The sequence below is a fragment of the Molossus molossus genome, unplaced genomic scaffold, assembly GCF_014108415.1.
Source record: "Molossus molossus isolate mMolMol1 unplaced genomic scaffold, mMolMol1.p scaffold_m16_p_12, whole genome shotgun sequence".
Lineage (NCBI taxonomy): Eukaryota > Metazoa > Chordata > Mammalia > Chiroptera > Molossidae > Molossus > Molossus molossus.
The window spans coordinates 13,648,856-13,672,636 of NW_023425347.1; the positions used below are offsets into that span (position 1 = coordinate 13,648,856).

General features: G+C 39.9%; 1 protein-coding gene across 1 annotated transcript; it reads right to left on the reverse strand.

The window, feature by feature from the left end:
* Positions 1–1,624: 1,624 nt before the first annotated feature.
* LOC118626215 (protein cornichon homolog 4-like) lies at positions 1,625–2,003 on the reverse strand. Its single transcript, XM_036255602.1, has one exon. It carries the CDS (start codon positions 2,001–2,003, stop codon positions 1,653–1,655), a length of 351 nt encoding a protein of 116 aa, XP_036111495.1. The 3' UTR covers positions 1,625–1,652.
* Positions 2,004–23,781: the final 21,778 nt, after the last annotated feature.

Here is a 23,781-nt window from a genome sequence, read left to right on the forward strand (position 1 = left end):
GTATGTCTCTGGTGCCCCTCGAGCTGCCTCCCCTCCAAGCTTAGAGGGAGAGAGTCCGATAAGTCTGTGCGCGGGCCCTTTAAGGACCTGACTGGGGCTCCAGCCGCTTCACCCTCCCTGAGCCTCAGTTCTCGCTGGTTTTTCCAGCCAGAAGTGATGGGCACTTCTCTTCCTGGCACTGGAACCCTGAGCGGGGCACCTGGTGTGGGACCGGGACCCCTCAGTCCTCAGGGAGGACCTTCCCAGCCGAGGTGTCCTCCTGATTTTTATCCGCCACATGTGGGTGTGGGACCAGCCCTTCCCCTCCGCCCTCCTACCAGTCTGGATGTGGCTGCTGCTTTAATTCCGTAGTTGTAGGACTTCCATTCAGCTTGATTTCAGGCGGTTTTGAATGATGGTTGTTTTGTAGTTTAGTTGTAACTTTGATGTGGTTGTGGGAGGACGTGATACCGCGTTTACCTACCCGCCATCTTGACCGGAAGTTTCCGCCATCTAGTATCTTATTTTCTAGTCTCTGAAGAAGTAACAAAACATATCAATTTCTGTGGCTTCAGCAAATGATGAGCCATATTTAAGCATTTATAATGTAATAAATTTTTGTATAAGCAATAATACTATATTAAAACGTGGAAGTGGTGGAAATGCCCTTCAGAGCCAAAGCCTAGAGCCCAGTGAGAGTTTCTCTGTAGCTATACAGAGCATTGTTAACAGTCTAATCTCCGCATTATTTTCAGAGAGAGTGGACACAAAACACAACCACCATGGGGATTGAACACAACTTTATTCAGTTCTTTGTTTGGTTGTGCTTAACACAGGAAGTGGGAGACGCTGGCTAAAAATATGGTCAAGAAACAATAGCAGCTAACAAGTATATGTAAGGAGCCCAGCTGGTGTGGGTCAGTGGTTGAGAGTCGACCCATGCACCAAGAGGTTGTCGGTTCGATTTCCTGTCAGGGCACATGCCCAGATTGTGGGCCAAATCCCAGTGTGTGTGTGTGTGGGGGGGAGGAGGCTGCCAATCGATGTTCTCTCTCATCAATGTTTCTCTCTCTCTCTCCCTCTCCCTTCCTCTCTGTAAAAATCAATAAAGAAAAAATAATTAAAACAAAAACAAGTATATGAAATGAGCAAAAGTGGGGGTGTTAGTTATATACATAAACAAGTTTGATGCAAAACCCTCAGGTTTGTCACCCCTTCTGGGAACCCCACTGAATCACCCATTTTTTGGTAGAAAAGTTCCACCTGTCGAGGGGGCATGGACCCTCTCCCGTGGCACGTGCCTTCACTCTCTACCCTGCGACTTCACATTTCCTAGGCTGTAGTACAGAGAATGTGATGAGACAATTTAGCCTAATTGATTTGCAACTACTAATGGTTTTCTGTAGAGCGATTGGGGAGTGGGGCTAATTCTCAGTACCTTTTGAATGTGATATCTGCTTCGTAATGAGTTGAGAATTTTTTAAAATTTATGTTTATATTTTTTGTTTTTAAATAGTTTATATGGCAAAAATACAGCAAATATATATATTTTTTGTTCGAAGAGGAAAAAAAGTATACTGCTATGGTTATGGTTTTAAGGATGATGCAAGTAATCTCTGGCTCCTCAACTGTACACTGTAGTGTAGCTGACTTCATCCATGGCTTCTCCAGCTTCAGTCATGTATCAAAGCTAAAATCATACTGTAAAGATACATAAAGAAACAGAGCAGGTGGAAACCAAGCTTGATCATGGCTTCTTTCATGTGTGACTTCAGCTGCCCTCGACTGTGTATTTCTGTTGGATCAAACTCTCCCATGTTACCACTGGGCACCATAATGAACCGAGATATAGTCCAAGTGGCAACAGGCAAGTTGAGAAGGAAGATGAACCAGTGCAATGAAAGGAGCATTAATAAAGCGACGATCGTATGGCCAATCAGTTCTGGGATCACCCACTTGTTTAATTTCGAGCGACACGATGTAGCATTAATGTAATCACATCCTGAGTGGGACAGTGGAGTCATGACGCAGGCGGAGAGGAAGGTGAGCGGAGAGAGGACACCACCGCCTCCCTCCTCCTCCTCCCGCGCCGCTCCCCCGTCAAACCGCTTCACGAGTTGAGAATTTTAAAAAAAGACTTGCTTTATCTGTTTATTGAAGGCTCCCCTTGTCAAGAGTTCTCTCCTCAAGGACAACGAGGTTTTTGGGAAGTGGAGAGGATAAGAAGTCGTCCTGGCTGTGATTCCGGAGCCGGCCTGGCGGGGGCTCGGAGCGCGGGGGTCTCCGGAGAGGACCGGGCTGCGGGGGCCAGGTGGCTTCTCGCTGCGCTGGGCTGCAGAAGAGGGGGTGCTGACTGACGATAAACAAACAGTGCTGACGGAGGAGGCTGAGACGCGGAACGTCGGGGAAGCTGGGCCGGGGAAGCTGGGCCGGGGTAGCGAGCACACGCGCCCTGCCTCCAGCGCGGGAACCGGGCTCACGAGTCAGGACGTCGACCCCAGGACCGGTCCCGGCTGTCCCGAAGGGCCCAGCGGGGGCCTGGGAGAGACGCGAAGACATTGCATCAACACACCCAGACAACGCCACAGAATATTGGCTAATGTTTACAAAGTGAAAGTCAGGTTCTTAAATATTAAGACAGTATGCATGAGCAAAATGACTTCCAACGAACTGGGCTTAGAAGGTCATTTAAAGAACTTGGTGTTGTTTGAAAATGCTTGTGAAGGCCTTAGGGCTTCCTTAGGACATGAAAAACAAAACAAAAACAAAAGCAAAAACGAATTTAGTCATATGTAGTATAATACTGTTGAGTTTGGCCTAAGACGGAGATTTCATCAAGCTTCCCAAGAGCCAGCAAATCCCAAGCCAAGTGCCTTCGGTCTTTTACTTTCCCTGCGTCTTCAGTTCAGGGCCGGGAGTGGCCGGCACACCCTTCGGATGGAGCTGCAGCGGCTGGAGTGAAAGGTGACTCAGCAGCTCAGTGCCCAGGGAAGAGGCCGTGCCAGGCTGGCCAGCTCTCAGCCATGGCTCTGTCCGCAGCCTGCTCACCCCTGACCACGCCTGTGCCACGGCCTTTGTCCCTCACACAGACTCTAAGACTTCGTGCTTGCTGTCTGTGCCAAAGCACGGCTGATGCCATTTTTCCTTCTGACATTGAATTGTGTTCATTGTGAGAGAGATATATACGATTTTAAAGAATTAGTTTTGAGGGGGGAGGGAAGAGATAAACCACAGAACGTATATGCACATAGACAACATGGGCATAGACAACAGTGCTGGGGGTGGGGCGGGATGAGGAGGAGGGTGTCAATGGGGGAAAAAGGAGAAACATTTGTAACAAAAATAAATTAATAAAAGAAGATTAAATAAATAAATGAAAAAAAAGAGCAAATTCAACCCTAAAAAAAGAATTAGTTTTGTTTTATTTGTTGTTAATTGTCCTATTCAAGCTGTAAGAATAGGAAGTACAGACGGTCTGATATAGCAGCTTGGACCCCATTCTTAGGCTCAAAAAGACTTGGCTTAATTCTGGTTTATTAGCTGTGTGACCCTAGGCAAGTCACTTAAGTTCTCTGTGTCACAGATCCCTGTGAATAAATTAAAGGTTTGGACCAGATGGGATTCTAAATTTCCCTCCAGCTCAAGGACCCTGACCCCAAACCAGCAGGAGATACCAGCTTGCCCATTCCTGCCTCACTGAAAGATACAGCTTTGTACCCCGAAGAGAAACACCACTGCCTGTGCAGAAGGAAGTGATGGGGGAAGACAGGTATCTCATGACTTGTTAGGAAAAAAATGGGCTTTATACATTTATTTTTCTGCATTCCCAGGACTACTGTTTTTGATTGATCTTTCCTGAACCTTCACTTTCCTTCACAGAATAAATAATTTTAACCTTTTCCTCCCAGCAATTTCACACAGAAATCTAGTCTTAAAAACTCACAGATGTAGTTGTTTCTAATTTTGTTTTGTAAATTTTGTTTTTCAAATCCATACTCCCAAACCCCTTTCCTCCTTCTCTGGCCCCTTGGTCAGCATTTGAATGGTTGGAGACATTCAGTCTGTTTCCTCTACCCTACCTCTGTGATTAGCCTCCCTACTGCTCACTTGGTTATCAAAAGTGAGTTAGTTAAAATCTGGATCTGAAATCATTTCACATTGTTAGGAAATGTACGCACTTCTAATTACAGACATTTTGCTTTATGTTTGGCCTGTCTTGATTGACCCCAGAATTATTTAGTCTTTCAGGGTCCCTAGAAAAGTCCTATCTCCCTTTCAGCCAGATTTCTATGAGCATTAGTTGCCTTTACACAACCCTGGGGTCCTACAGGGTATGTGGCAGTTTGGAAAATGACCATTTCAAATGTTTAAAAAATGTAAATAGCCCATGCAACCTTGAAAGCAATTTTAGGTACTATGCATAGTCTCACCAAGTCCTTGCTGGTATCTGTGTCAGCGTGGAGCAATATGGTCCAGGAGCATTCATTTTGAATGACTGGCATTTCAGAAAGCAGATGCTATTGTAAAAATGCAGCTTAGGATAGCTCTACTTATTTAGCCACATTTTCATGCAAAACAAATATTTGGTTAAAGATAGCATACTTTGGGCTTCTGATTAGATCACAGAAGTATAAATATCACAGGGCTTTTATGTGTTCGCATGATGTGAACCAACAAAATTCTTTCCTCTGACCCTTGATTTTTAATATAAGCCTGTTTAGAGAAGCATACGATTTCTTTCCACTGTTCTTGCACAATATACTGTTCTCTGGTTTGCATTATTTCAATAAGTAGGAGGTTTACAGATCAAATAAAAATTTAAAAACAAAAATAACCCACCAACCTTTCAAGATCCTGCTCTACATCATTGATAGCCAGGAATGCTGGTTCCCAACTGAGCTGCAGGGATGGGGATTAGGGAGGAATTACTGACGTATAAACTCAGCCTCGCTGCTTCCCCGGCCAGAATTCATCCCACTTCACAGTCTAGCGAGCTCTCCTTTAATAGTGGAAGTGTTCGACCTCGAGCCTGGAATTTAAGCATTTAAAAAATATAATGGTTTGCATACTGTGCAGTGATTTGTAAAATGTGAATGCCTACAAAAGCCGTGGTTACCCAGCATAACATTATCTTATTTTTAGTTACACAACCAGTAAAACAGCTGGAGGTCTAAAATCATGGCCTAGCACTAAATGCATTACTACATTTTATCCATGCAGTAAGGGCCTGTCCTTTTAGCGAGACGATAGGAGAAAGTGGAGTGATTACTGGCAAATTAACACTTTCAATTTTAATAGAGAAGCAAGGCTACATAAAAACGTGGGAATTAGCATCTCTGCCAGTTAGATGTTGTACAGCATCTGATGGGCCTCTAACCCACACGAATACACTCCTGCACGTTATACGCAAGTGAGCCCTTCCTCATTCATCACGAGATATCTACCCAAGTGGACTAAAGAAGCAAAGTAAAATATTTCACTTTATAGCTTCTTAACACAGTTAATAGAATCATCTTGGCAATAATAGCAAAATATAATTGTTACTCAGAGAGCTGTACTTGCTTTCGTTTTCTCTATAAAAGCATGAAGCATTCAGTAACACTCCATCCCCTTTATCTTTAAAACCATCCTTTTCAACTTGGTCAGTGACTTCCATACAGCAAACGCAGGAAATACTGGATTCCATCATGTGAAATTGCTGACATCCATTCATTTGACCACAAAATGGCAATTTACATAGTCTGACCCAAAGTGTGTCACCAAAATGTACACACAGAAATGCGAGCACCCTCGTCTGTAGCTGACATATTTATTTGTTATAAAAATTGTGGATTTTGAAAGTAAATGTTTCCTGATTGTTTTCCAGTGATGTTCCCTCAGTGGTTGTGTCTAGGAGTCGTCTGTGGGCGGCGGTGGTTAAATCTTCCCCACATGCTCCATCTGCCACGCTCTCAAGCCACAACGTCATATAATAAATTCAAATAAACCATGGTTTTATTTGTTATAGTAAAAATGGGAAGAAAAGTATGGCTGCTATATTTGTTGATCTAAATCAAAACATGCACAAACAATCTTTTGACAAGTCCCATAGACTCCTGATTTCTGCCATTGGAGTTTTCATCATTTCTTATAAAGAAATTATTACGTTGCTGATGCCTGTGTTTTCCTCCCACACCTGAGCCTTGTCAGTACCTCGAGTGGCTTCTACTCTGAAATATTAAACCCAGTCATCCTCTTCGAACATACCTTTTGATCATGACAACTCTCTTGCACATCTTGTCTTTGAGATGTTTACCGCCTTGCTTACTCAACTTATTTTTTCCTCATCATATTTTGCTATTGTAAGTAGCATTTAAATGTTACATTTTCTAATAATTTTCTGCCGGTATATAGAAATGCAATGAACTTTTTCCGTTAACTTCTATTTGGCAACTTTGCTGAACATTATGCCAGTGATTTATATGTGAATTCTATGGGGTTTATTATGAAGAAAAATAGCGATCCCCCCAATCCGTATTCCTCTGGAATCTTTTCCTGTTTTACTCTTACTGTACTGTTTAAGCTCTGAAGTATGGTTATAAGTAAAAGAAGTCATTTGTATCTTTTTCTGACTTTAAAGCCAATACTTTAATGTTTCACTATGAAGTATGTATTATATTTGTATTAGTTTGTTTAAATGCTCCTTATGGATGTCCCTGTCAGTTTTTAGTGTACTAAATGTTTTTATTTAATGCTCTTTCTCCCTACCAATACTTAGAAAAATCAAACGGTTTTCTTGTCAACCTTTAAAAGTGGTGAATTAAATTCTGCTTTCCAGGGCTAAACTCAATTTGGTCTTACAAAAAATTATTATTTTTAATCCTCACCTGAGGATATATTTGTATTGACTTTAGAGAGAGAGGAAGAGGGAGAGAGAAACTTCGGTCCGTTGCCTCCTGTACACATCCTGATTGGGAATAGAACCCACACTATTTTGGTGTTTGGGATGAGACTTCAACCAACTGAGCCACTCAGCCAGCGCTAAATTTGGTCTTTTAATTATCTTATTAGATTTGTTTTGCTAATATCTTTTTTAGGTTCTGCATCGATGTCCATGTGTGACATTTGCTTGTAATCCTTTCTTATGCATTTCCTGTCTGGTATTGATATTAAACATCATAAAATGAATCGCACCGTGTTCTTTTTGATTTTTCTGGCACTTTGGATATGATTGGAATAAGTTCTTTGAAAGTGCTGAAGTTGACATAAAACAAGCTGTCTTTGTGAGAAAAATTTGATTATATAAAGGGTCAAAGAACTAATTTGGTGTTCTGGTTCTTTCCAAGTTAGTTTTCATAAGTTAAATTTCTTTCTGTGAAATTCTCCACTTCATCTAATGTTTGGAAATTTATTGGCTTGTTGTTTATTGTGCCTTATATTTTAGATCTTTGTAGTACCTATAGTTAGGTCCCTACAACCACCCCTAATACATGTTTTGTTATATCCTCATTTTATTCTTAATTAATCTTATAAGAGGTCAATTTAATGAGTCTTTTCCAAGAACAAACTTTTAGCTTTATTGATATCGTATGTTGTTTTCTCTTTTACTGATTTCTGTTCTTTTATTTTTGCCTTCTTTCTCCTTTCTTCAGTTGTTTTTAACCTAACTTCTTAAGATGGTTACTTTGTGTATTTTCAGCCTTTTAGAAAATATAAGCTAAGCCCTGGCCAGTTTGGCTCAGCGGTTAGAGCGTTGGCCCAGCAACCAAAGAGTAAAGGGTTTGATTCCAGTTAAGGGCACGTACCTCGGTTGCAGTTTGGTCCCCAGCCCTGGTCAGGGTCGTGCAGGAAGCAATCAATCAATGTGCCTCTCTCACATTGATGTTTCTCTCTCTCTAAAAGTCAATGGAAAAATGTCCTCGGATAAGAATTAACAAAAAAAAAAAAAATCCAACAAAGGTGGTTGATTTTTAAAACAGTCCGTATAGTTTTGTTAATACTTTTTCTCTTTTAATATTAACTATATTTTTAGGATCTGTTACTATGTATGTAAAAGTTTAGAATTATTATATCTTTTTCTTTGTGAATTGAAGTGTTTATCATATGACCTGTTAACTTTAGGAATACTTTTTTCTTGAAGTATTTCTATTGTTGTGGTTCTATATTAATATAGCTAACTACCTATCATTCTTTGGCTAGTATTTTCCTGGTATATTTCCTATCTTTTTACTTTCAACCCTTCTGTGTCTTTGTGCTTTTAGCATTTAAGTATGTCTCTTAGAAGTAGCTAAAAACTAGGTTTATATTTTCACCCAGGCTGTCAGACTTTGCATGTGTTTGGATTTATTTCTGCTATTTTGTGTTCTCTTTGCCATAGTTTTCCACCTCTTGCCTTCTTTTGGATTGATATTGTTTTCCCTCTACTAGTTTGAAAGTAATAAATTATAATTTTAGTTTTGGTTATCCTAGACACTTAACATGCCCATTTAATAATCAATTTTTAAGCCCTCCTTGCAAATAGTGTAAGTAATTTGATCACCCTCTTCCTTCTAATATGCTATTTTAATATCATTATTTTTAACATTACAAATTAGATACTTCATTTTTTTTTTTTGTTTCATATAGTCAATGTTTCATGTTTGTTAAATGTTAACCACTTTCCTTGCTCAACATGACTCTGTGTCTCATCTTTACTCTGCAATTTCCCTTCTGAAGTCCTCCTGTAGTGTATTGATTTATTTTACTTAATAAGGACTTTTTGATCATAAAAGTTCTAATTTCTCTGTCTAAAAGTGTCTTTATTTTGGTTTTGCTCTAATTATAATTTACAGATTGTCAGTCAGGTTTTTTTTTCTGTTAGCACTTTGAAGATACTAGTCTATTATTTCTGGCTTCTATTGTATCTTGTCTATATAATAATTGTTCTTTTTAATGTACACCTTCTTGTCTCACTCTGGCCTCTTCTAAGATCTTTTTTGCTTTGTTCTTCAGTTTTACTATAATGGTCTAGGTGCAGATTTCTTTTTACTTATTCTTAGAATTTATTTTAATTCCCGAATCTGAGTTTTATTGTTCATCAGATCTGAAAAACTTTCATTTTGTCTCCAAAGACTGCTTCTCCCTCATTCTCTTATACTTTTCTGGAACTCAGATTAGATATCCGTTAGATGTTGTCCAGCCCCCACTCTTAGTCATTGCCCTCTCACACCTCAGCTAGTTGTCTTTCTTTGCTGCATCTGGGTAAGAATTTTAACGCTATCTTGAATCTGCTTTTCAGATGTGTCTAATCTATCTGACCCATCTATTCTATTGTAAAAATTTCAATTATCATCATTTTCATTTCTGAAAGTTTTATTTTGTACTTTTCAAAAGCGCTTGGTCATTTTATAGCTTTTTTCTTTTACTTATCATTTCAATGCCCCCTTTTCTTTAAACATATAATAAAACATTTATAAACCATGAAATATTTTTAAGTGGACATATTTTCAAAATATATCATCAACTGAAGCCTTTCCAAGACTGCCTGTCATTTCCATTGCCTCTTGCTCAGAGTTCCTTGTTTTCTCATGCACTCAGTGAGTTTTTGAATGTGAGATCATCTTCAGTGGAATTTTATCTTTGGAAATTCTTTGCAACCTGGATGAAGTAGCATTCTCCAGAGAAGAATTTGCTTCTGTCAGGAACAGGGTCACTGTGAGCCTTTTAAAATACACTCTTGGCTTCCAGGTTATTTTGAACCATTATTATTATTATTATTTTAATTTAAAAATCTTTTCAATTTAATGAGACAAGGTAGTTACAAGGATTTAGATAAGTCTATAAATTTTAGATTCAAGATTAGTCTCTAGTATTCCTTTTTAAATGTATATATTTAAGTTACTGGGTATTTATGGAATTGTAGAAGTTTTTGAACACACATTTGCTGATACTACCTAGTAATTCATGGTTTGCTGTATGCTCAGTATGTGGTAGGCACTGTTCTAAGTGCTTTACATGTATGAACTATTTTTTTCTTTTTTATCGAATTTATTGGGGTGATATTGGTTCATAAAATTATATAGGCTTCAGGTGTATAATTCTATAATACATCATCTGTATATTGTACTGTGTGTTCACCACCCCAAGTCACGTCTCCTTCCATCACCATTTATCCCCTTTTACCCTCTTCTGCCTCTCCAACCCCTCTTTCCCTCTGGTAATCACCATACTGTTGTCTAAGTCTATGAGGGTTTTTTTCTTAATCCCTTCACCTTTTTCTAGACCATCTTTTTTAGTTGGACCTCTTCCATTAGTTTCACCTGCTTAGTCCAGTCTTGAGATTTATCTCTTGTTCCTTACACCTCTTGTCACTAAAGAGCAAACATCTCTCTAAAGGCAGGCAGAAGTCACTATCAATGCTATTCTCTAAGTGATTAGTTTCCTTCTGATGTTTCCAGGATTATCCCTCCTTCTGGTTTGGTAGGAGTAACTACCTCAAAGGAAGTCATATTGCTTGCTCCTTGTCATTTTCTCAACATATCTTTGGAGTTCCCTAAGGCTCAGGTCTTAGAATTCTTTTCTGTATATACTCACTCTCTTGATGACCTCATCTAGCCTCAGAGGTTTAAACCCATTATACACGGATCAACCTCTTCTTACATCTCCAGCCTTGGTCTAGATCCAGCGGCGTACTTGACTTTTCTACTTGGATGTCCAGTAAACATGTGAGTAGAGTGTCTGATCATTGCCTTTAGACTGATTCTGATGTCAGCTTTTCTCTTTTTAGTTAATAGCAGTTGCATCCTTCTAGTTCTTCTAGTTCAGAGTCACCCTTGACTCTTTTCCCCCTACCCAACATTTAATCTATAAATAAAGTGTCATTTTGACTGCAAAATATATCTAGAATCTGATCATTTCTTATCACCTTCATGGCTCTCATCTAATCCGTGCCACTATAATCTCTTGCCTGAACTAGGTCAATAGTCCTAAATGCTCTGCCTGTCTCTGCCATGCTGCCCTTTGGTTTATTCTCGACCCAGCAGCCAGGGTGGTCCCGTTAAAATGTAATTCAGATCATGTCCCCCCTCTGCTTACGGTCTTTCAGAGTAAAAGCCAAAGTCTTCACAGTGGTTGAAAGGCCTTGCAATCTGGTTCCCATTACTTCTCTGACCTCGTTTCCTACAACTATCCCCAACACGCTCTCTGCCCCAGCCACACTGGAGTCCTTGCCATTCCATGAACACACCAGGCTGGCTTTTCCTTCAAGGCCTTTACACCTCACCAGGAGCGCTCTTCCCAAACCTCTGCCCAGCTCACTCCCTCGCCTCCCTCAGGTGTCCACTCCTACGCCACCATCAGGGAGACCTTTCCAGAGCACTGCATTTAAGACTTGCTTCTCTCTCCCACACTTTCTGTTCCCTTTCCTACTTATTATTCTCCATAGCACTCATCTCCTAACAGATTGCTTTCGTTTCATATCTGGCACTCCTGTTAGAATATAGGTTTCTGTAGGCAGAAAATTTTGTCTATTTTGTTAATTGATGTCTTCTTAGAACCCAGGGCAGTGCTCGGCACTTACTAAGCATTCAATACATAGTTGTTAAGTGGGGTGGATGTATAAATGCAATAATTAGCCTGTGGATAAGATAGAGAAATCAGAAAATAGAATAGAAAGTGATAACTGAAAGGGCCCAAATATTGCTTTCTTTTCATGGAAGGAGAACAATGAAAAGTAGAAAAATTATCGGCGATTTAGGATATACCCTAAAAATGTAGCTATTTATTAAAAAAAAATCTATCAAGTGCTGACTACTTATCAGGTCCTCAAGATCACTGTGGAGTTCATTTTTCATGATGCTCTAGGCTATAGTAAGGTATCTCTTACTTTTTTTCTTTCCTGACTGCACCATGATAGTTGCTGTTCATTTATTCTACTTTCTATGTTCCTGATATTTTTTCCTTCCATTTGTGGTGCTGAGACTAGAATCATTTCATATTAACAAAGACCTAATATTACAAAAAAGGAATAAGATAATAATTACTTTGAGGTGTCTACATACTTACTTAAATTTTATCAAGCTTATTTCTTAAGCTACCCTGAGAGTGACCTACTAGATATGTCCCATCCTGGCTCATCAGGAGAGTGAGAATTTTTTAACATTCTTTATTAAGTGGCCATTATATATTATTATTTTCCTATTAGTATAGTGGAACAACTGTATAATTTTCACTATTCACAAACTTAAGTGAGAAAAAACATATAATTCACAGAAACCTCCACTTAGTTTCTAAATTGAGTCTTTATTCCAACTAATAACAGGCACTAAAACTTAGTCAGCCAGGGGTAAATTCTCCCTGGGGCTACATCTACAGTGTAGGGGAGGGCTCTGTATTGTCAGTGAGTCGGAGGGGAGGGCCTCTAGTCCTCCGCGGTCATTGTCTGTTCATTGAAGCATTCAAGAGCCGTGGACAGTCTCACCGTGGCCTCTGGTTTCTGGTCCACACAAACTGAAGATTTTAAGCTCCTTTTGGCTCCCCGGCTTTCTCAGCCCTCTTTGGACATAGGAGAGCAAGTGGAAGTTTTTAGATGTTCTCTCCCACCTCCCTGGGGCCGAGACTCAGGGCATGTCTTAGACCTACCACAATGTTACCTGTTTAGCTGTCACACCATGCTGCCAAAGGTGACTTCTTGAGGTTTCTCAACTTCCCAGGCTTCTCTGTGGAATAACAGGCCCCCTGCTCTCAGATCCCTGTCCGCATTTTCCATCAGTTCCCTTCCTCCAGAGTTTGCCTTGAAGGTGGTCATAGGGCAGGGTTTAGAAAACTTTCTTGCAGACCTGCATCATCATCTGACTTTATTGCCCAACTTTCTGACTTTCCTACCTTAGCCAATGGAGCTGTAATTTAATTTTCAGTCGTACTATTTCCAATCTATTACTTTTATCATGAACTCTATAATAGGCTCAGTCTATTGAAACTCAAAGCCCCCAAATCGAAACCTTTGGTGTGCATGACTATTATTTGTTATGAGTCTTATAGGTCAATTTTGGAACTCAAACCTGAGTATGACCGATCGGGTTCTTGCTCTCTGCATTTGGACGTAATCCTAACATTCCAGGAGCCAGCGGATGCTTCTGCTTTCAGAAGTGTTTGAGAGATGGGTTGGGGAGCACAGAAGGCAATGGTGGGAAGGATGTGTGGGGAAAAGTCCTCCCTGAATCATAATGGCTCAAACATTTTATCCACAAGTCTTGAAGCAGCTTTATTAACACACACACACACACACACACACACACACACACACACACCCCTCATAAAATACTTTGAAAGCCCTCTCTACCATGGGTTTCCTCTGGCTCCCTCCTCAGTTCTGCTGCCTGAGAGGAACAGACAGAAGCACCCATGGCAGGGGGCTTCCTGAGAGCGCGGGGCTGGGTAGATGGGTGGAGGGAGAGAGAAGCAGAAGAGAAAGCCATTAATTTAATCTTTCACTTGTATATTTGCTCTGGAGATGCCAACATTTGCCGATGTAAACCCGTTCTTCCAAAATGGGATGAGGTAGACTCCTTCCCCAACACTGGGGTTGAGAAACAGGCTGTCAGCATGGCAAGAGTACTCCAAATTCAGTGACTTAAGAGTAAATAGTGCCATATTTCCCTCAATTTTAAATATTTCTTTAGACAAATCAATGTTCGGGATTATCCTCTTATTCACGCCCAGAGCCTACTCTTGCGTTCTGATAGTACGAATACAATCAGACATACTTTTCTTATTACCAAAAGAAGTTGGGACAAATGTTGCTTTGGTCCAAATAATTTCAGAAACTGCAAATACCTGAGAAATAGTAACCAAATTAAAAAACAAAAAACAAAAAACTAAACAAACCAGTAACCAAACATTAAATTCACAACAACAGTGAAGGCAAAAAAACAAACAGAAAAACCTTCCAAATAAAACCCTTGCTTTAAATATAGTTATTCTTCTTCCCCTCTTTCTTTTCCTAATAATAGAGTATTTATTGGATGCAACAAAGTAGGCTCTGGCATTTCCAGGGTAGATAATGTACACAAGACAAATCTCTAGTTTCAGGGTATAAATGTGTGGTCTGACTGCAATCTTTATGAAGGACTCAATAGCTCAAGATAAGAGTTCATATTTCAAAACCAGTTATTATGAAACAAAAATGATGCCAAAGGAAATACAAATAAAAGCTGCCTTTAGTTTACTATTTTGAGGATAGATATTTGGTATTAGAAAAAAAAACAAAAAAGACACCTGAAAGGAGCTATCCTCATGCACAGAGACATGTTTATGATGCAACCAGAGTTTCTCCATCCCCAGATGTCTGGAGGTTGGTCTGGACATCTGTTTTTAATAGTTTCCAGGCATGTCAGTGGGAACGTGATCACAAGTGGGTTGACTGTGATTTTCACAAAGGAAAAAAAGAAACAGACAGCTAATAGATGTTCAGTAGAGTTTGGAGAGTTCTTAATTTTCGTTAACAACTCTGAGAGCATAATCCAGGCACATGGCGCTTTGTTAAAAGGGTATCTTGAGAAAACTTTCCATGGTATATTTGTTACACAAAGAATACCCCTTTTAAAATGTTTTTGCTTCTTGACTAAACAAGATTACCAGCTGTTGGGGAGATATGTAGAAAAGGATGTTATCAGTATTATGTCATTTAACTAAATGCTTGGCAGCTGATATCTTAATATCCTAGTCAGCACCCTAAAAACATCTCCTTCTTCATGGAATGAAAAGGTGAATGAATCCATAGGAATAAACAGGAGTGAAGTGGCATTGAGTGGGGCTCAGCTGGCAGTCGAGACCTCACTGTGCCCAGCTACATTATAGGCATGGCCACCCAGGGCAGGTGCCCTTGGCAGGGGCCCGGAAGGCTTCCAGATCACCCCACAGACTCTGCTGTCTGTTCTTTTCAGAGAGGACAAGAAAGCGTCAGGGCCTGTAGAACCAGAGATGGCTCTGAGGTGCCCCCCAACCCCCTGGGGCCAACTTAGATCTAGGCTAGAAGCAGATGCAAGAAGAGAGAGTTACAAATTATTTTTGGAATGCTGTTGTGCATTATGCATTCACCTGCATTCTTCCTATATGTTTTCTCATCTGAGTTTATAGTAAAGATTTTCTATGTTATCATGTTACCAAGGGTCCTCAAGAAGACAATAGAAACAGAAAAATTTGGCATTTTGAGTTTTGTCCATATCAATTCATTAATACTGTATTGAATAGAATGCATTATTTAATTTTCAATAAATTAGATAGTACACAATTCAGAAGTACAAAAATGTATCCATGGACAGATGTTCTTCTTACATGACTCTTTAGCCAACTACTTTTCTTTTCCTGAGGCAACTAGTTACTGGTGGATCCTTTCAGAGATATTCTGTGTATGTAAGTCTCACTTTAGACCCAAATTTTTTTCTTGCAGAATGATGAGATGCTGAATTAATTGTCTAGATAATTTTCAGCCCTAATCTGTTATTGAAACATTCAATTACTCTCAGCAAGTTTGTTTCAAAGTCTAGTATGTGCTCAGTAAGGATCATAGGGACCATGGAAGAAGCCGGCTCTGGCTTCAGGAACTTATGAGCCCAACAATAAGAAAGATAATATACATGTGCATATACATAAGCTTTATTGAACTAAGCATAGTGCATTATAATTCTCCCATTTGATTAAGAGTACCTTAAAAACAGATTCTTTCTAATTTATCTTTCTTTACATGGGATCTTGCTTGGTTCCTGGCACAAAATAGGTAGCCAATAATGATTGTTGAATGAAAGCATAGATTAAAGAATCAATAGAGAGCAGCTCAAGAAGGCATGGCAATACTTGAGAGAGGAGATCATACTAATGGCCTGGATGGGTGGAGATAGCAAAACAGAAAGTAATGGGCACCTGACATTTCAAGAGTCTACCTCAGGAGAAAGAGAGGAGGTCAGGTTCTATGGAAAAGGTGGGACTTGATCCTGAAGCATGGGAGGGGTGGAAGAGCGAAATGGGGGGACCATGAGACTCATTGTAGGTGGGAAGAGGGGGTGAATAGCAAAAGCAAAGTGACTGTGGTAGAAAAGCGCATGTTGCTACGAAGACCAGTGAGGACTTTGGCTTGACGCAAGTATTCTCCCCTTTGAGGTTTGTTGAACATTTGGAGAGGCACAGTGAGACTAGTTGTGATGCACCCAGAACATCAGCAGAAGGATTCAAGCTTTAGCCCAAAGGTACTCCAAAGTGATTGAAAGCTTTTTGAGCTTGTGAATGCTTACAAAGAGTAATCTGATTAACTGGAAGCTGGAAGACTGGTCCGGTAGGTACTGCAATATCTGAAGCATTGTTCTGTAACTGTTGAAAATGGGTGCAGTTCTGGGAATAGGGAAGGAAAGACTGATTCAAAAACATTTGGGGGCTGGGGCAAAGATCATTTGATAACTGATGGGAAAATGGAGGAGAAGGAAAGGGATCCTTTAAAGAAAAACCTCAGTTGTGTAGAATACCACCAATTCGATCCCCTCATATTTGCTGAACATCTACTGCGTTCAAGAACCTGTATATCCTACAGAGCAGATATCTCAAATACGTGTGCTTGAATCCCATCAAGAATTGAGTAAATACAAATGTCCTTATTGGGTATTAGCTAACTCTAAGCCTTCTCCAAGTATCGGTCACCTTTTTTTGGCATGTTATATTTAAAGGGTGGGGCAAAAGTAGGCTTACAGTTGTTTGTATGAAAAACAATACAATAATTAGTAAATAATGATACAAAAATAAACTCTGTGTTTCACATACAACTATAAACCTACTTTTGCCCCATCTTGTATTTAATAATAGTAATAATAAAAACAAGCTAAAAAATGCTCTTGAAATCAGGTCGGATGACAATCAGAATGATCAGTCTTCAAGGAAGACCTACTTTGTCATGTTATCTTTCCCTCCTGTTGTTTGGTTCTGACAGGTCCACCGTCATCCCCAAACCTGGCTCTCTGCACTTTCCGGCCAGGGCTCTCCCCACTTGCTGGCTCATAAATCCCAGGCTCTTTTAGAACTCGTGGTTTGTAAAAGATTGATGTCCGGGGTCAGTATCCTCCTTCCCCAGCCCACCCTCTCGGTCCTTCCAGAGTTGTATATAATAGTGACACATCGGAAGCCCTAGAGAGAGCTGGGAGGGTTGACTTGTTAACAAAGAAATTATAGCTGCAGAGCACAAATGCTGTCCAGAGCCTGCGAACATGCCGCTGGGCATTTGCTCCGAGTTCCTCAGAATCTGCTTGTCAGCTTGCTTTGGTGAGGTGTTTTTTTTTTTGGGGGGGGGGGGATTTGAAGTCCAAAATAAGCCAGTTTGGGATGAGATCCCCTTTCCAACCCTCCTTTATTCCAACTCAGAGCACACACACACACGCACACACACACTCCTCACACACCATAAATATGTGCCTTTGGCATTTGGTTGCCTATGACAAAAAGCAAAAATTGCCCTAGAACATGACATGATTTAAAAAAAAAACACAAAACAGTTAAAATTTTTTGGATAAGGCTGAACAAAGACAAGAAAGAAGAAAGGAAGAAGAAACACTCCCCCTTAATCAAATCCTTCATTTCCCCTAGAGCAAGCAGTTCTTAATTATATTGAACAGACACAACAACGTGCCACAAGCTGGTCCAAACAGCTGCGGGAAGGCTCCACGGTGCTGCGGACAGGGCGGAGGAGACCCGCCGGCCAATCAGCACGTGCCCTCGGCTTAGCCGGATCGCCGCTGACGTCCGCTGGGGCGTCCGATTGACCAGAGTTCACTCCCTGCAGCTGTATTTTTCTGTTGGTGTTCTTTTGCAACTAAATATTTCAACTAGGCTTTCAGTGGGTCCTTCCAGATCTGTCATCTATACTATTTTACTAATAGTTGACTGTGGATAGATTGGCATTTCCGTGAGTTCCCTCCATGGTCCAGAAACCTGCTGAACTTGTCTCCAGCTGCAGAACAAGAGTTCTGTTCTCTGAACCTGTCACTTAACTATAGGTTTGCGAACAGAAAATTGAACTGTCCCAACCCCACAGTCTTTCCCTGCCCACCCACCCCCAATTCCAGTTTCCACTCTAATTATATCTGCTCCTTTCCGTAGCTTTATGTATCTGCTCTGTTACGTTAACAAAATATAAATGCATGCACGCAAAAGAGAGCAACCCGTTTAAAAATAAATGTTACTGCTTGTTGACAACATAGTTTTCAGCAAGATTAAACTTTTCTTCTTTTTCTATTGCATTTCTTTATCTTTATTTGTTGTATGTAACCACAACCAAATTGTGCTATGGAAAGAAACACACTCCATAATTTGGGTTTATTAAATTTCCCATCATCTTCCTTTTATGTCTCTTTCAACAGACATTTTATCATCACAGAGAATGTGAGACATTTTTCCATGTAAATATGCATCTAAATCACCAAATTCTCCATTCTTGTTTCTTCTCATGCAGTGTTTATTGGTTCCTTTTTCTTTTTAATTTACAAAACTATAAATAAATTATCAGTTAAACTTTAAATCACCGAACTAATTTTATTCTATTCATAAACTGATAAACTTCTCACATATTTATATCTTTAGATATCATTACAACTTTCCTTTTTCTCTAGTAATATTTTTAACACTAGGCCACATACTTTGTCCAAGATAGAGTTTTTATTTGAGTTTGTTGCTGATATAATTTTTACTACTAAATCCATCTCTAGTAATTGTCTCTAAAATGCTGTTTAGTACACTGATTTTCTCTCATTATTTCTATTGGCTTAACAGGTAGTCAAGGATGTTTTCCTTTGCCGCTGTATTAAAGACCCATTACACATTAATAATGAGAATAGCAGCAAATTTCCCCCTAATATTTTCTCAATCTTCTACTGATTGGACACTATTCTGCACATATTCCAATTTCATTACAAAGCTCTTCCCCTCCAATGTAAACAGTGTTCTATTAATAGCAAGGATGTTAGGGCTGTGGCTTGGGGCCTCAGGCTCCCATTATGTTATTCAATCTCTCTGTGCCTCATCCTGTATTAGTGAGGGCATATTTGGGTAAGATATATTAACCCTCTTTCTGCCTTCTCCGAAAATAGGGAAGATGGTTCTAGATAGAGATGCAGCCTGGAGTGAAAAGGGTACTGGACCAGCCCTGGAGAGCAGGTATTTGAGACCCAGCTCTGGGATTTGCTGGCTGTGTGGCCTTACCCTCACCCCTTACCCTCTCAGCCCTGTCTCCTTACCTGTAAAATAGGAGACTAGAATGATATGACAGCACATGTGCCTTCCAGCTCTGAGAGGTACCAGGTCTGTTCCTCAAACCCTTTATGTGGGTTTTGCTGTCTTCACCTAAATTGTTTTAACTCATCACTTTGACCTAGAGACTCTCAGCCTTGGAGGCAATTAGAATCACCTGTGGTGCCGTTCAAGCCTTGCCGGGTGGGTAGCTGGTGAAGCTGCTCAGGTGGTCCTGGTGTGCAGCGGGGCTGAGCACCTGCACCTTCACCTGCAGGGATCACAGCCTGGCTCCCTTTCTTCCCCTGGAGGAACATTATGGTTTTTGGAGAACTGCTTTGAGTTCAACAGTAACTAATAAAAATAGGAGGATTGTGGTTGGGAGTAAAAAGTCTGTAGTGCTCCTGTCGCAAAGGGGATATAATACCTCACAAGATAAAACAATCTGGTGAAAGAGAATTGGGAAACTAACTTGACGGGATGTGAGAGGTCGCCCTTGTGCAGTCAGCTAACCAGGCTGCCTCATCTTTCTCTCCTTTTTGCAACTGGCAAACCGCTGGTGAAGGTGTGGTTCGGCATGAATCAGCAGCTCTCCCCACCCTCCGGGACGGGGGGCAGGGCACAGTCTCTGATCTTCAGTTGCTGGTTTAACTTGGCTCAGCTGGGAATTAGTGAGTCCCTGAGTCCTGGAACCAAATCCCAAACTTACTGTGCTCTGAAGCCCCGGTGGCCCCTCAGGTCTGTGAGAATATGGAGTCCAGCTTGATCTTCAGAGCCAGAAAGGGCCAGGGAAGGCCGGCCGTTGCGTGCCCGGGCCTTCTGGTATGATCGCTCATTCGGAGCAAGACATTCAGGTTCCAGAAGCGTTTCCTAGAGAAGTCCGCGTAGGGCTCATGGCAACGCGAAGTGCTATGGGAAGATTAGTTGTTCTTTTCCTTTCTCAGCTTGTTTGTTAGTGTCCTCTCTTCTCCCTGCTTCGAATGTATTGCTTCTTTTCTTGAAAATATAGTGAATTCCAACCATGGGGAAAAAATCAACCAAAGCCATAGTACTACAAAAGTGATCACTGTTAACAGTTGTTTTCTTCCACATTGTTCGTTTTTATTTATTGTGATACTGAACATCCAACTTTTATTGTCTTTTCCTGTAATACCAGGAAATAAAATGTTTCCTCATGTTATTGAAAACTTTTCAGAAACATTTTATTCAATGAATATTTCATCAGATAAATGTAGAATAATATATTTAATATTTCCCTATTATAGCTAGCATTTTTCTAGTCTTTTTATGTTTATAAGTACTACATAGATAAAACAAGCAAAAGCTTTAAAAATATAGATAATAAAAAGAAGGTATAAATAAAATAATATTCTTAATATACAAGGAGCTCATATAACTGAAAGGAAAACACCAACTAAAAAATGGGCAGCCCTGGCTGGCGTGGCTCAGTGGTTGGAGTGTTGGCCAGTGCACTGAAGGGTTATGGGTTTGATACCAGTCAAGAATACATACCTGGGTCGCAGGTTCAATTCCCAGCCCCAGTTGGGGCATGTGTGGGAGGCAACTAATTGATGTGTCTCTCTCACATTGATGTTTCTTTCTTTCTCTTCCTCCCCGCCTCTCTAAAAATCAATGCAAAGGGTATCCTCAGGTGCGGCTCAACAACAACAATAAATAAATAAAATTAAAAAATGGGCAAAGGACATGAATGAACAATTGCATAAAGGAAGGGATATGTGACCATTAAATATATGATAAATGTTTATATCTATTATTGAACAAAAAAATAACAAGTAAATGGCAACAAGCTGCCATGTTTTTAACCGATTAAATTAGTAAAGGCCTTAGAACATGGTATTGGTAGAGTGCACTACTATGGGAGTTGTCAGATATCTATTACAAGACAATAAATTGGTAAAACATTTTCTGGAAAACACTTAAAAAAATATAAGTCAAAAACTTAAAATTTATACTTTTTAAAGATATGTGTGCCAAAACCCAGAAAGCTCTGTTTTCATAAACAGAGGCTCAGATAGAATTTTATATATAAAGATGTTTAATGTGTCAGTGAATAAAGTAATTAAAAACAGAGGCTAACAAAATGGCCATATGTATATATCTATATGCTATAATATCACGCAGAACATAATTTGTGGAAGAGAATGAAAATATTCTCACACTACAATGTTGAATAAATGTGGCATAAAATGGAGTTACACAATAGGACTTTATATATGCATATCAAAATGACTGAAGGGAAATACTGGTTATCTCTGATTCTTATGGGCGATTATACATTTTTTTTGTTATGTTTATTTGTATTTTTCCAGTTCTTTACAATGAGAATGTTATGCTATGAGAGAGAGACTGTAGGGCACTAGTTGAGAAATGGCTTCCTGGGGCCAGCTCTGGCCACACCCCCTGCTGTTCACTCTTGGGCAAGTTGTGAGTCTCTCTGTGCCTTAGTTTCCCCATCTGTAAAAATGAGATAATAATAGTAAATTATCCTAGTAGGACTTTTATGAAGACAAATGATTTAATTGTAGGAATCTTTAGGACAGTTTCAGGCACAGAGTAAGTACTAAAAATGTGTTACTTATTCTTAATTTTTTTATAATCATAAAAGTAATTTAAGTGACACAATCTGCCCCTTCCTCAAACAATGCTATGGAAAACATTTATGCATAGAGCTCTTCCCCCCCAGATTATTTCCTCGGAATAACTTCTCAGAAATGAAATAATTATACCAGGTGCTTGATAATTTCTGCTAACATTCTTTCCAAAGCTGTTATAAGATGTTGCCATACCAGAAACACATGGCATTACTGGCTTTAGCAAACTCTTACTAAGTATTGTTATTAAAAAAATAACTGTGTGTATACCTGGCCGGTGTGGTTCAATGGTTGAGCATCGACCCATGCACCAAGAGGTTGCCGGTTCGATTCTAGGCCAGGGCACATGCTCAGGTTGTGGGCCAAATCCCCAGAGGGGGCATGCAGGAGGCGACCAATCAATGTTCTCTCTCATCGATGTTTCTATCTCTCTCTTCCTCTCTCTCTGAAATCAATAAAGAAAAAAAAAATAGCTGTGTTTTTCTTTAAGGGAAAATGACTTGTATTTTAAATTTAAGTTTCTTTAATAATTTGTGAGGTTGAGAATTTTATGCTCACAATTGCTAAACTTTCTCTTTTGTAAAATTACTTCTATCCTTAGTCTACTTATTGATATCTGTGTGTGTGTGTGTTTTTATTGATTTATATAAGCTCTTTATGTGGTAGAAATATTAATCATCTTTCTATCATAGCAGCTCTGAATATTTTTCCTATTTGTTGACTTATTACTATTTTTGATTTGAGGTAAGAGAATTTAAATATTGCATTGTAAAATCTATCTATTTTTTATTTCACAAATTTTGCATTGCTTTAAAATTGAACAACATCCGATGGGAAGATTTTTGACATAATTCTGTATTGTTAGCTCTAAAAAGCTTTTTAATGTTTAATGATTTCTATAGGGAATGGCACTTTTTTAATTTTGAAAGATAACTTCTATTGACCAAGATGACTGACCAGGAGGCACTAGTGAGTTTATTCCACTACTCAGGCTGTAAGATTTCTCAAAATTCCAGATCACCAGGTAGAATCTCTGGGATGGCAGCCTAATTCTTGGCCCCCTTCAAAGTACAAAAAGCCCAGTTCCTCTGTCTAGGAACTAGGCAGATGTCTCCAGGGTAGGTAAACTGACTAGGGCCACATTGACGAGACATTGCCCTAGACATGGCCAAGTTAGGCTAGACACTGCTGACACCCCCTTCATGGTGGCTTGACCAAATGGCCCCAAAATGTCCCATGTGACGCTGCCGAGATCCTGCAGAAAATGAACAGGCCAATTGTTTCAGGTTGAAGCCTATTGACAAGAAGTCCAATCAGCCTAAAGGTGCATCGAGTTTTTCAGAGAAGCCAAAACCAACATACTGAGCAGCCAAGTCCAGAGGACAGGACAAGCTGGACAACTCTGAAATTAAAGACGGGATTTGGGGGTTGAAACTCAAAGTGGCCAACTGATACTTTAGTGAGGATGTAGGTCATTTTGTGTTTTGGTCCCTCAGTTTCTCCATTTGTCGTCTCCATGTGTCTTCCTCTTGTTGTCATTTCCTTCTAGAAATGTTCAGCATTTCCTCTGCTAAGGAATAGTGAATGCGAGCGTAGAAGGCAGCCTTTGCTAAGATACAAGGTCATCTACGACAGCAAAAAATGACGTGCTTCATCACTGTCTGAGGAAGCGGCCACGCACCCAGACATTTAATACCAAGGAAGACACTTTCACAGAATGGTGACCCTGCACCTTGCTTTGTAATGGGGTGCTTTGTCTATGTTATTTCTTTTCTAGCAGTTGTTCACTAAACTATACGAGCAAACTTGACCTCTTCTTAGGCATTTTATATGATAATAACATGACACTACCAAAAATAAAGGTCTAGAAAATACTTTTTTGTCTTCAGTATTCTCCCCTGACACACTCATGAGTCTTTTTGATGGCTCTATTGTAGGATAAGTTTGCTGTTCAGATCATCAGAAGTGAATG

What these genes read in the sequence shown, in the direction of transcription:
- LOC118626215 (XM_036255602.1), bottom strand. Translation starts at nt 2,003, where the DNA reads ATGACTCCACTGTCCCACTCAGGATGTGATTACATTAATGCTACATCG.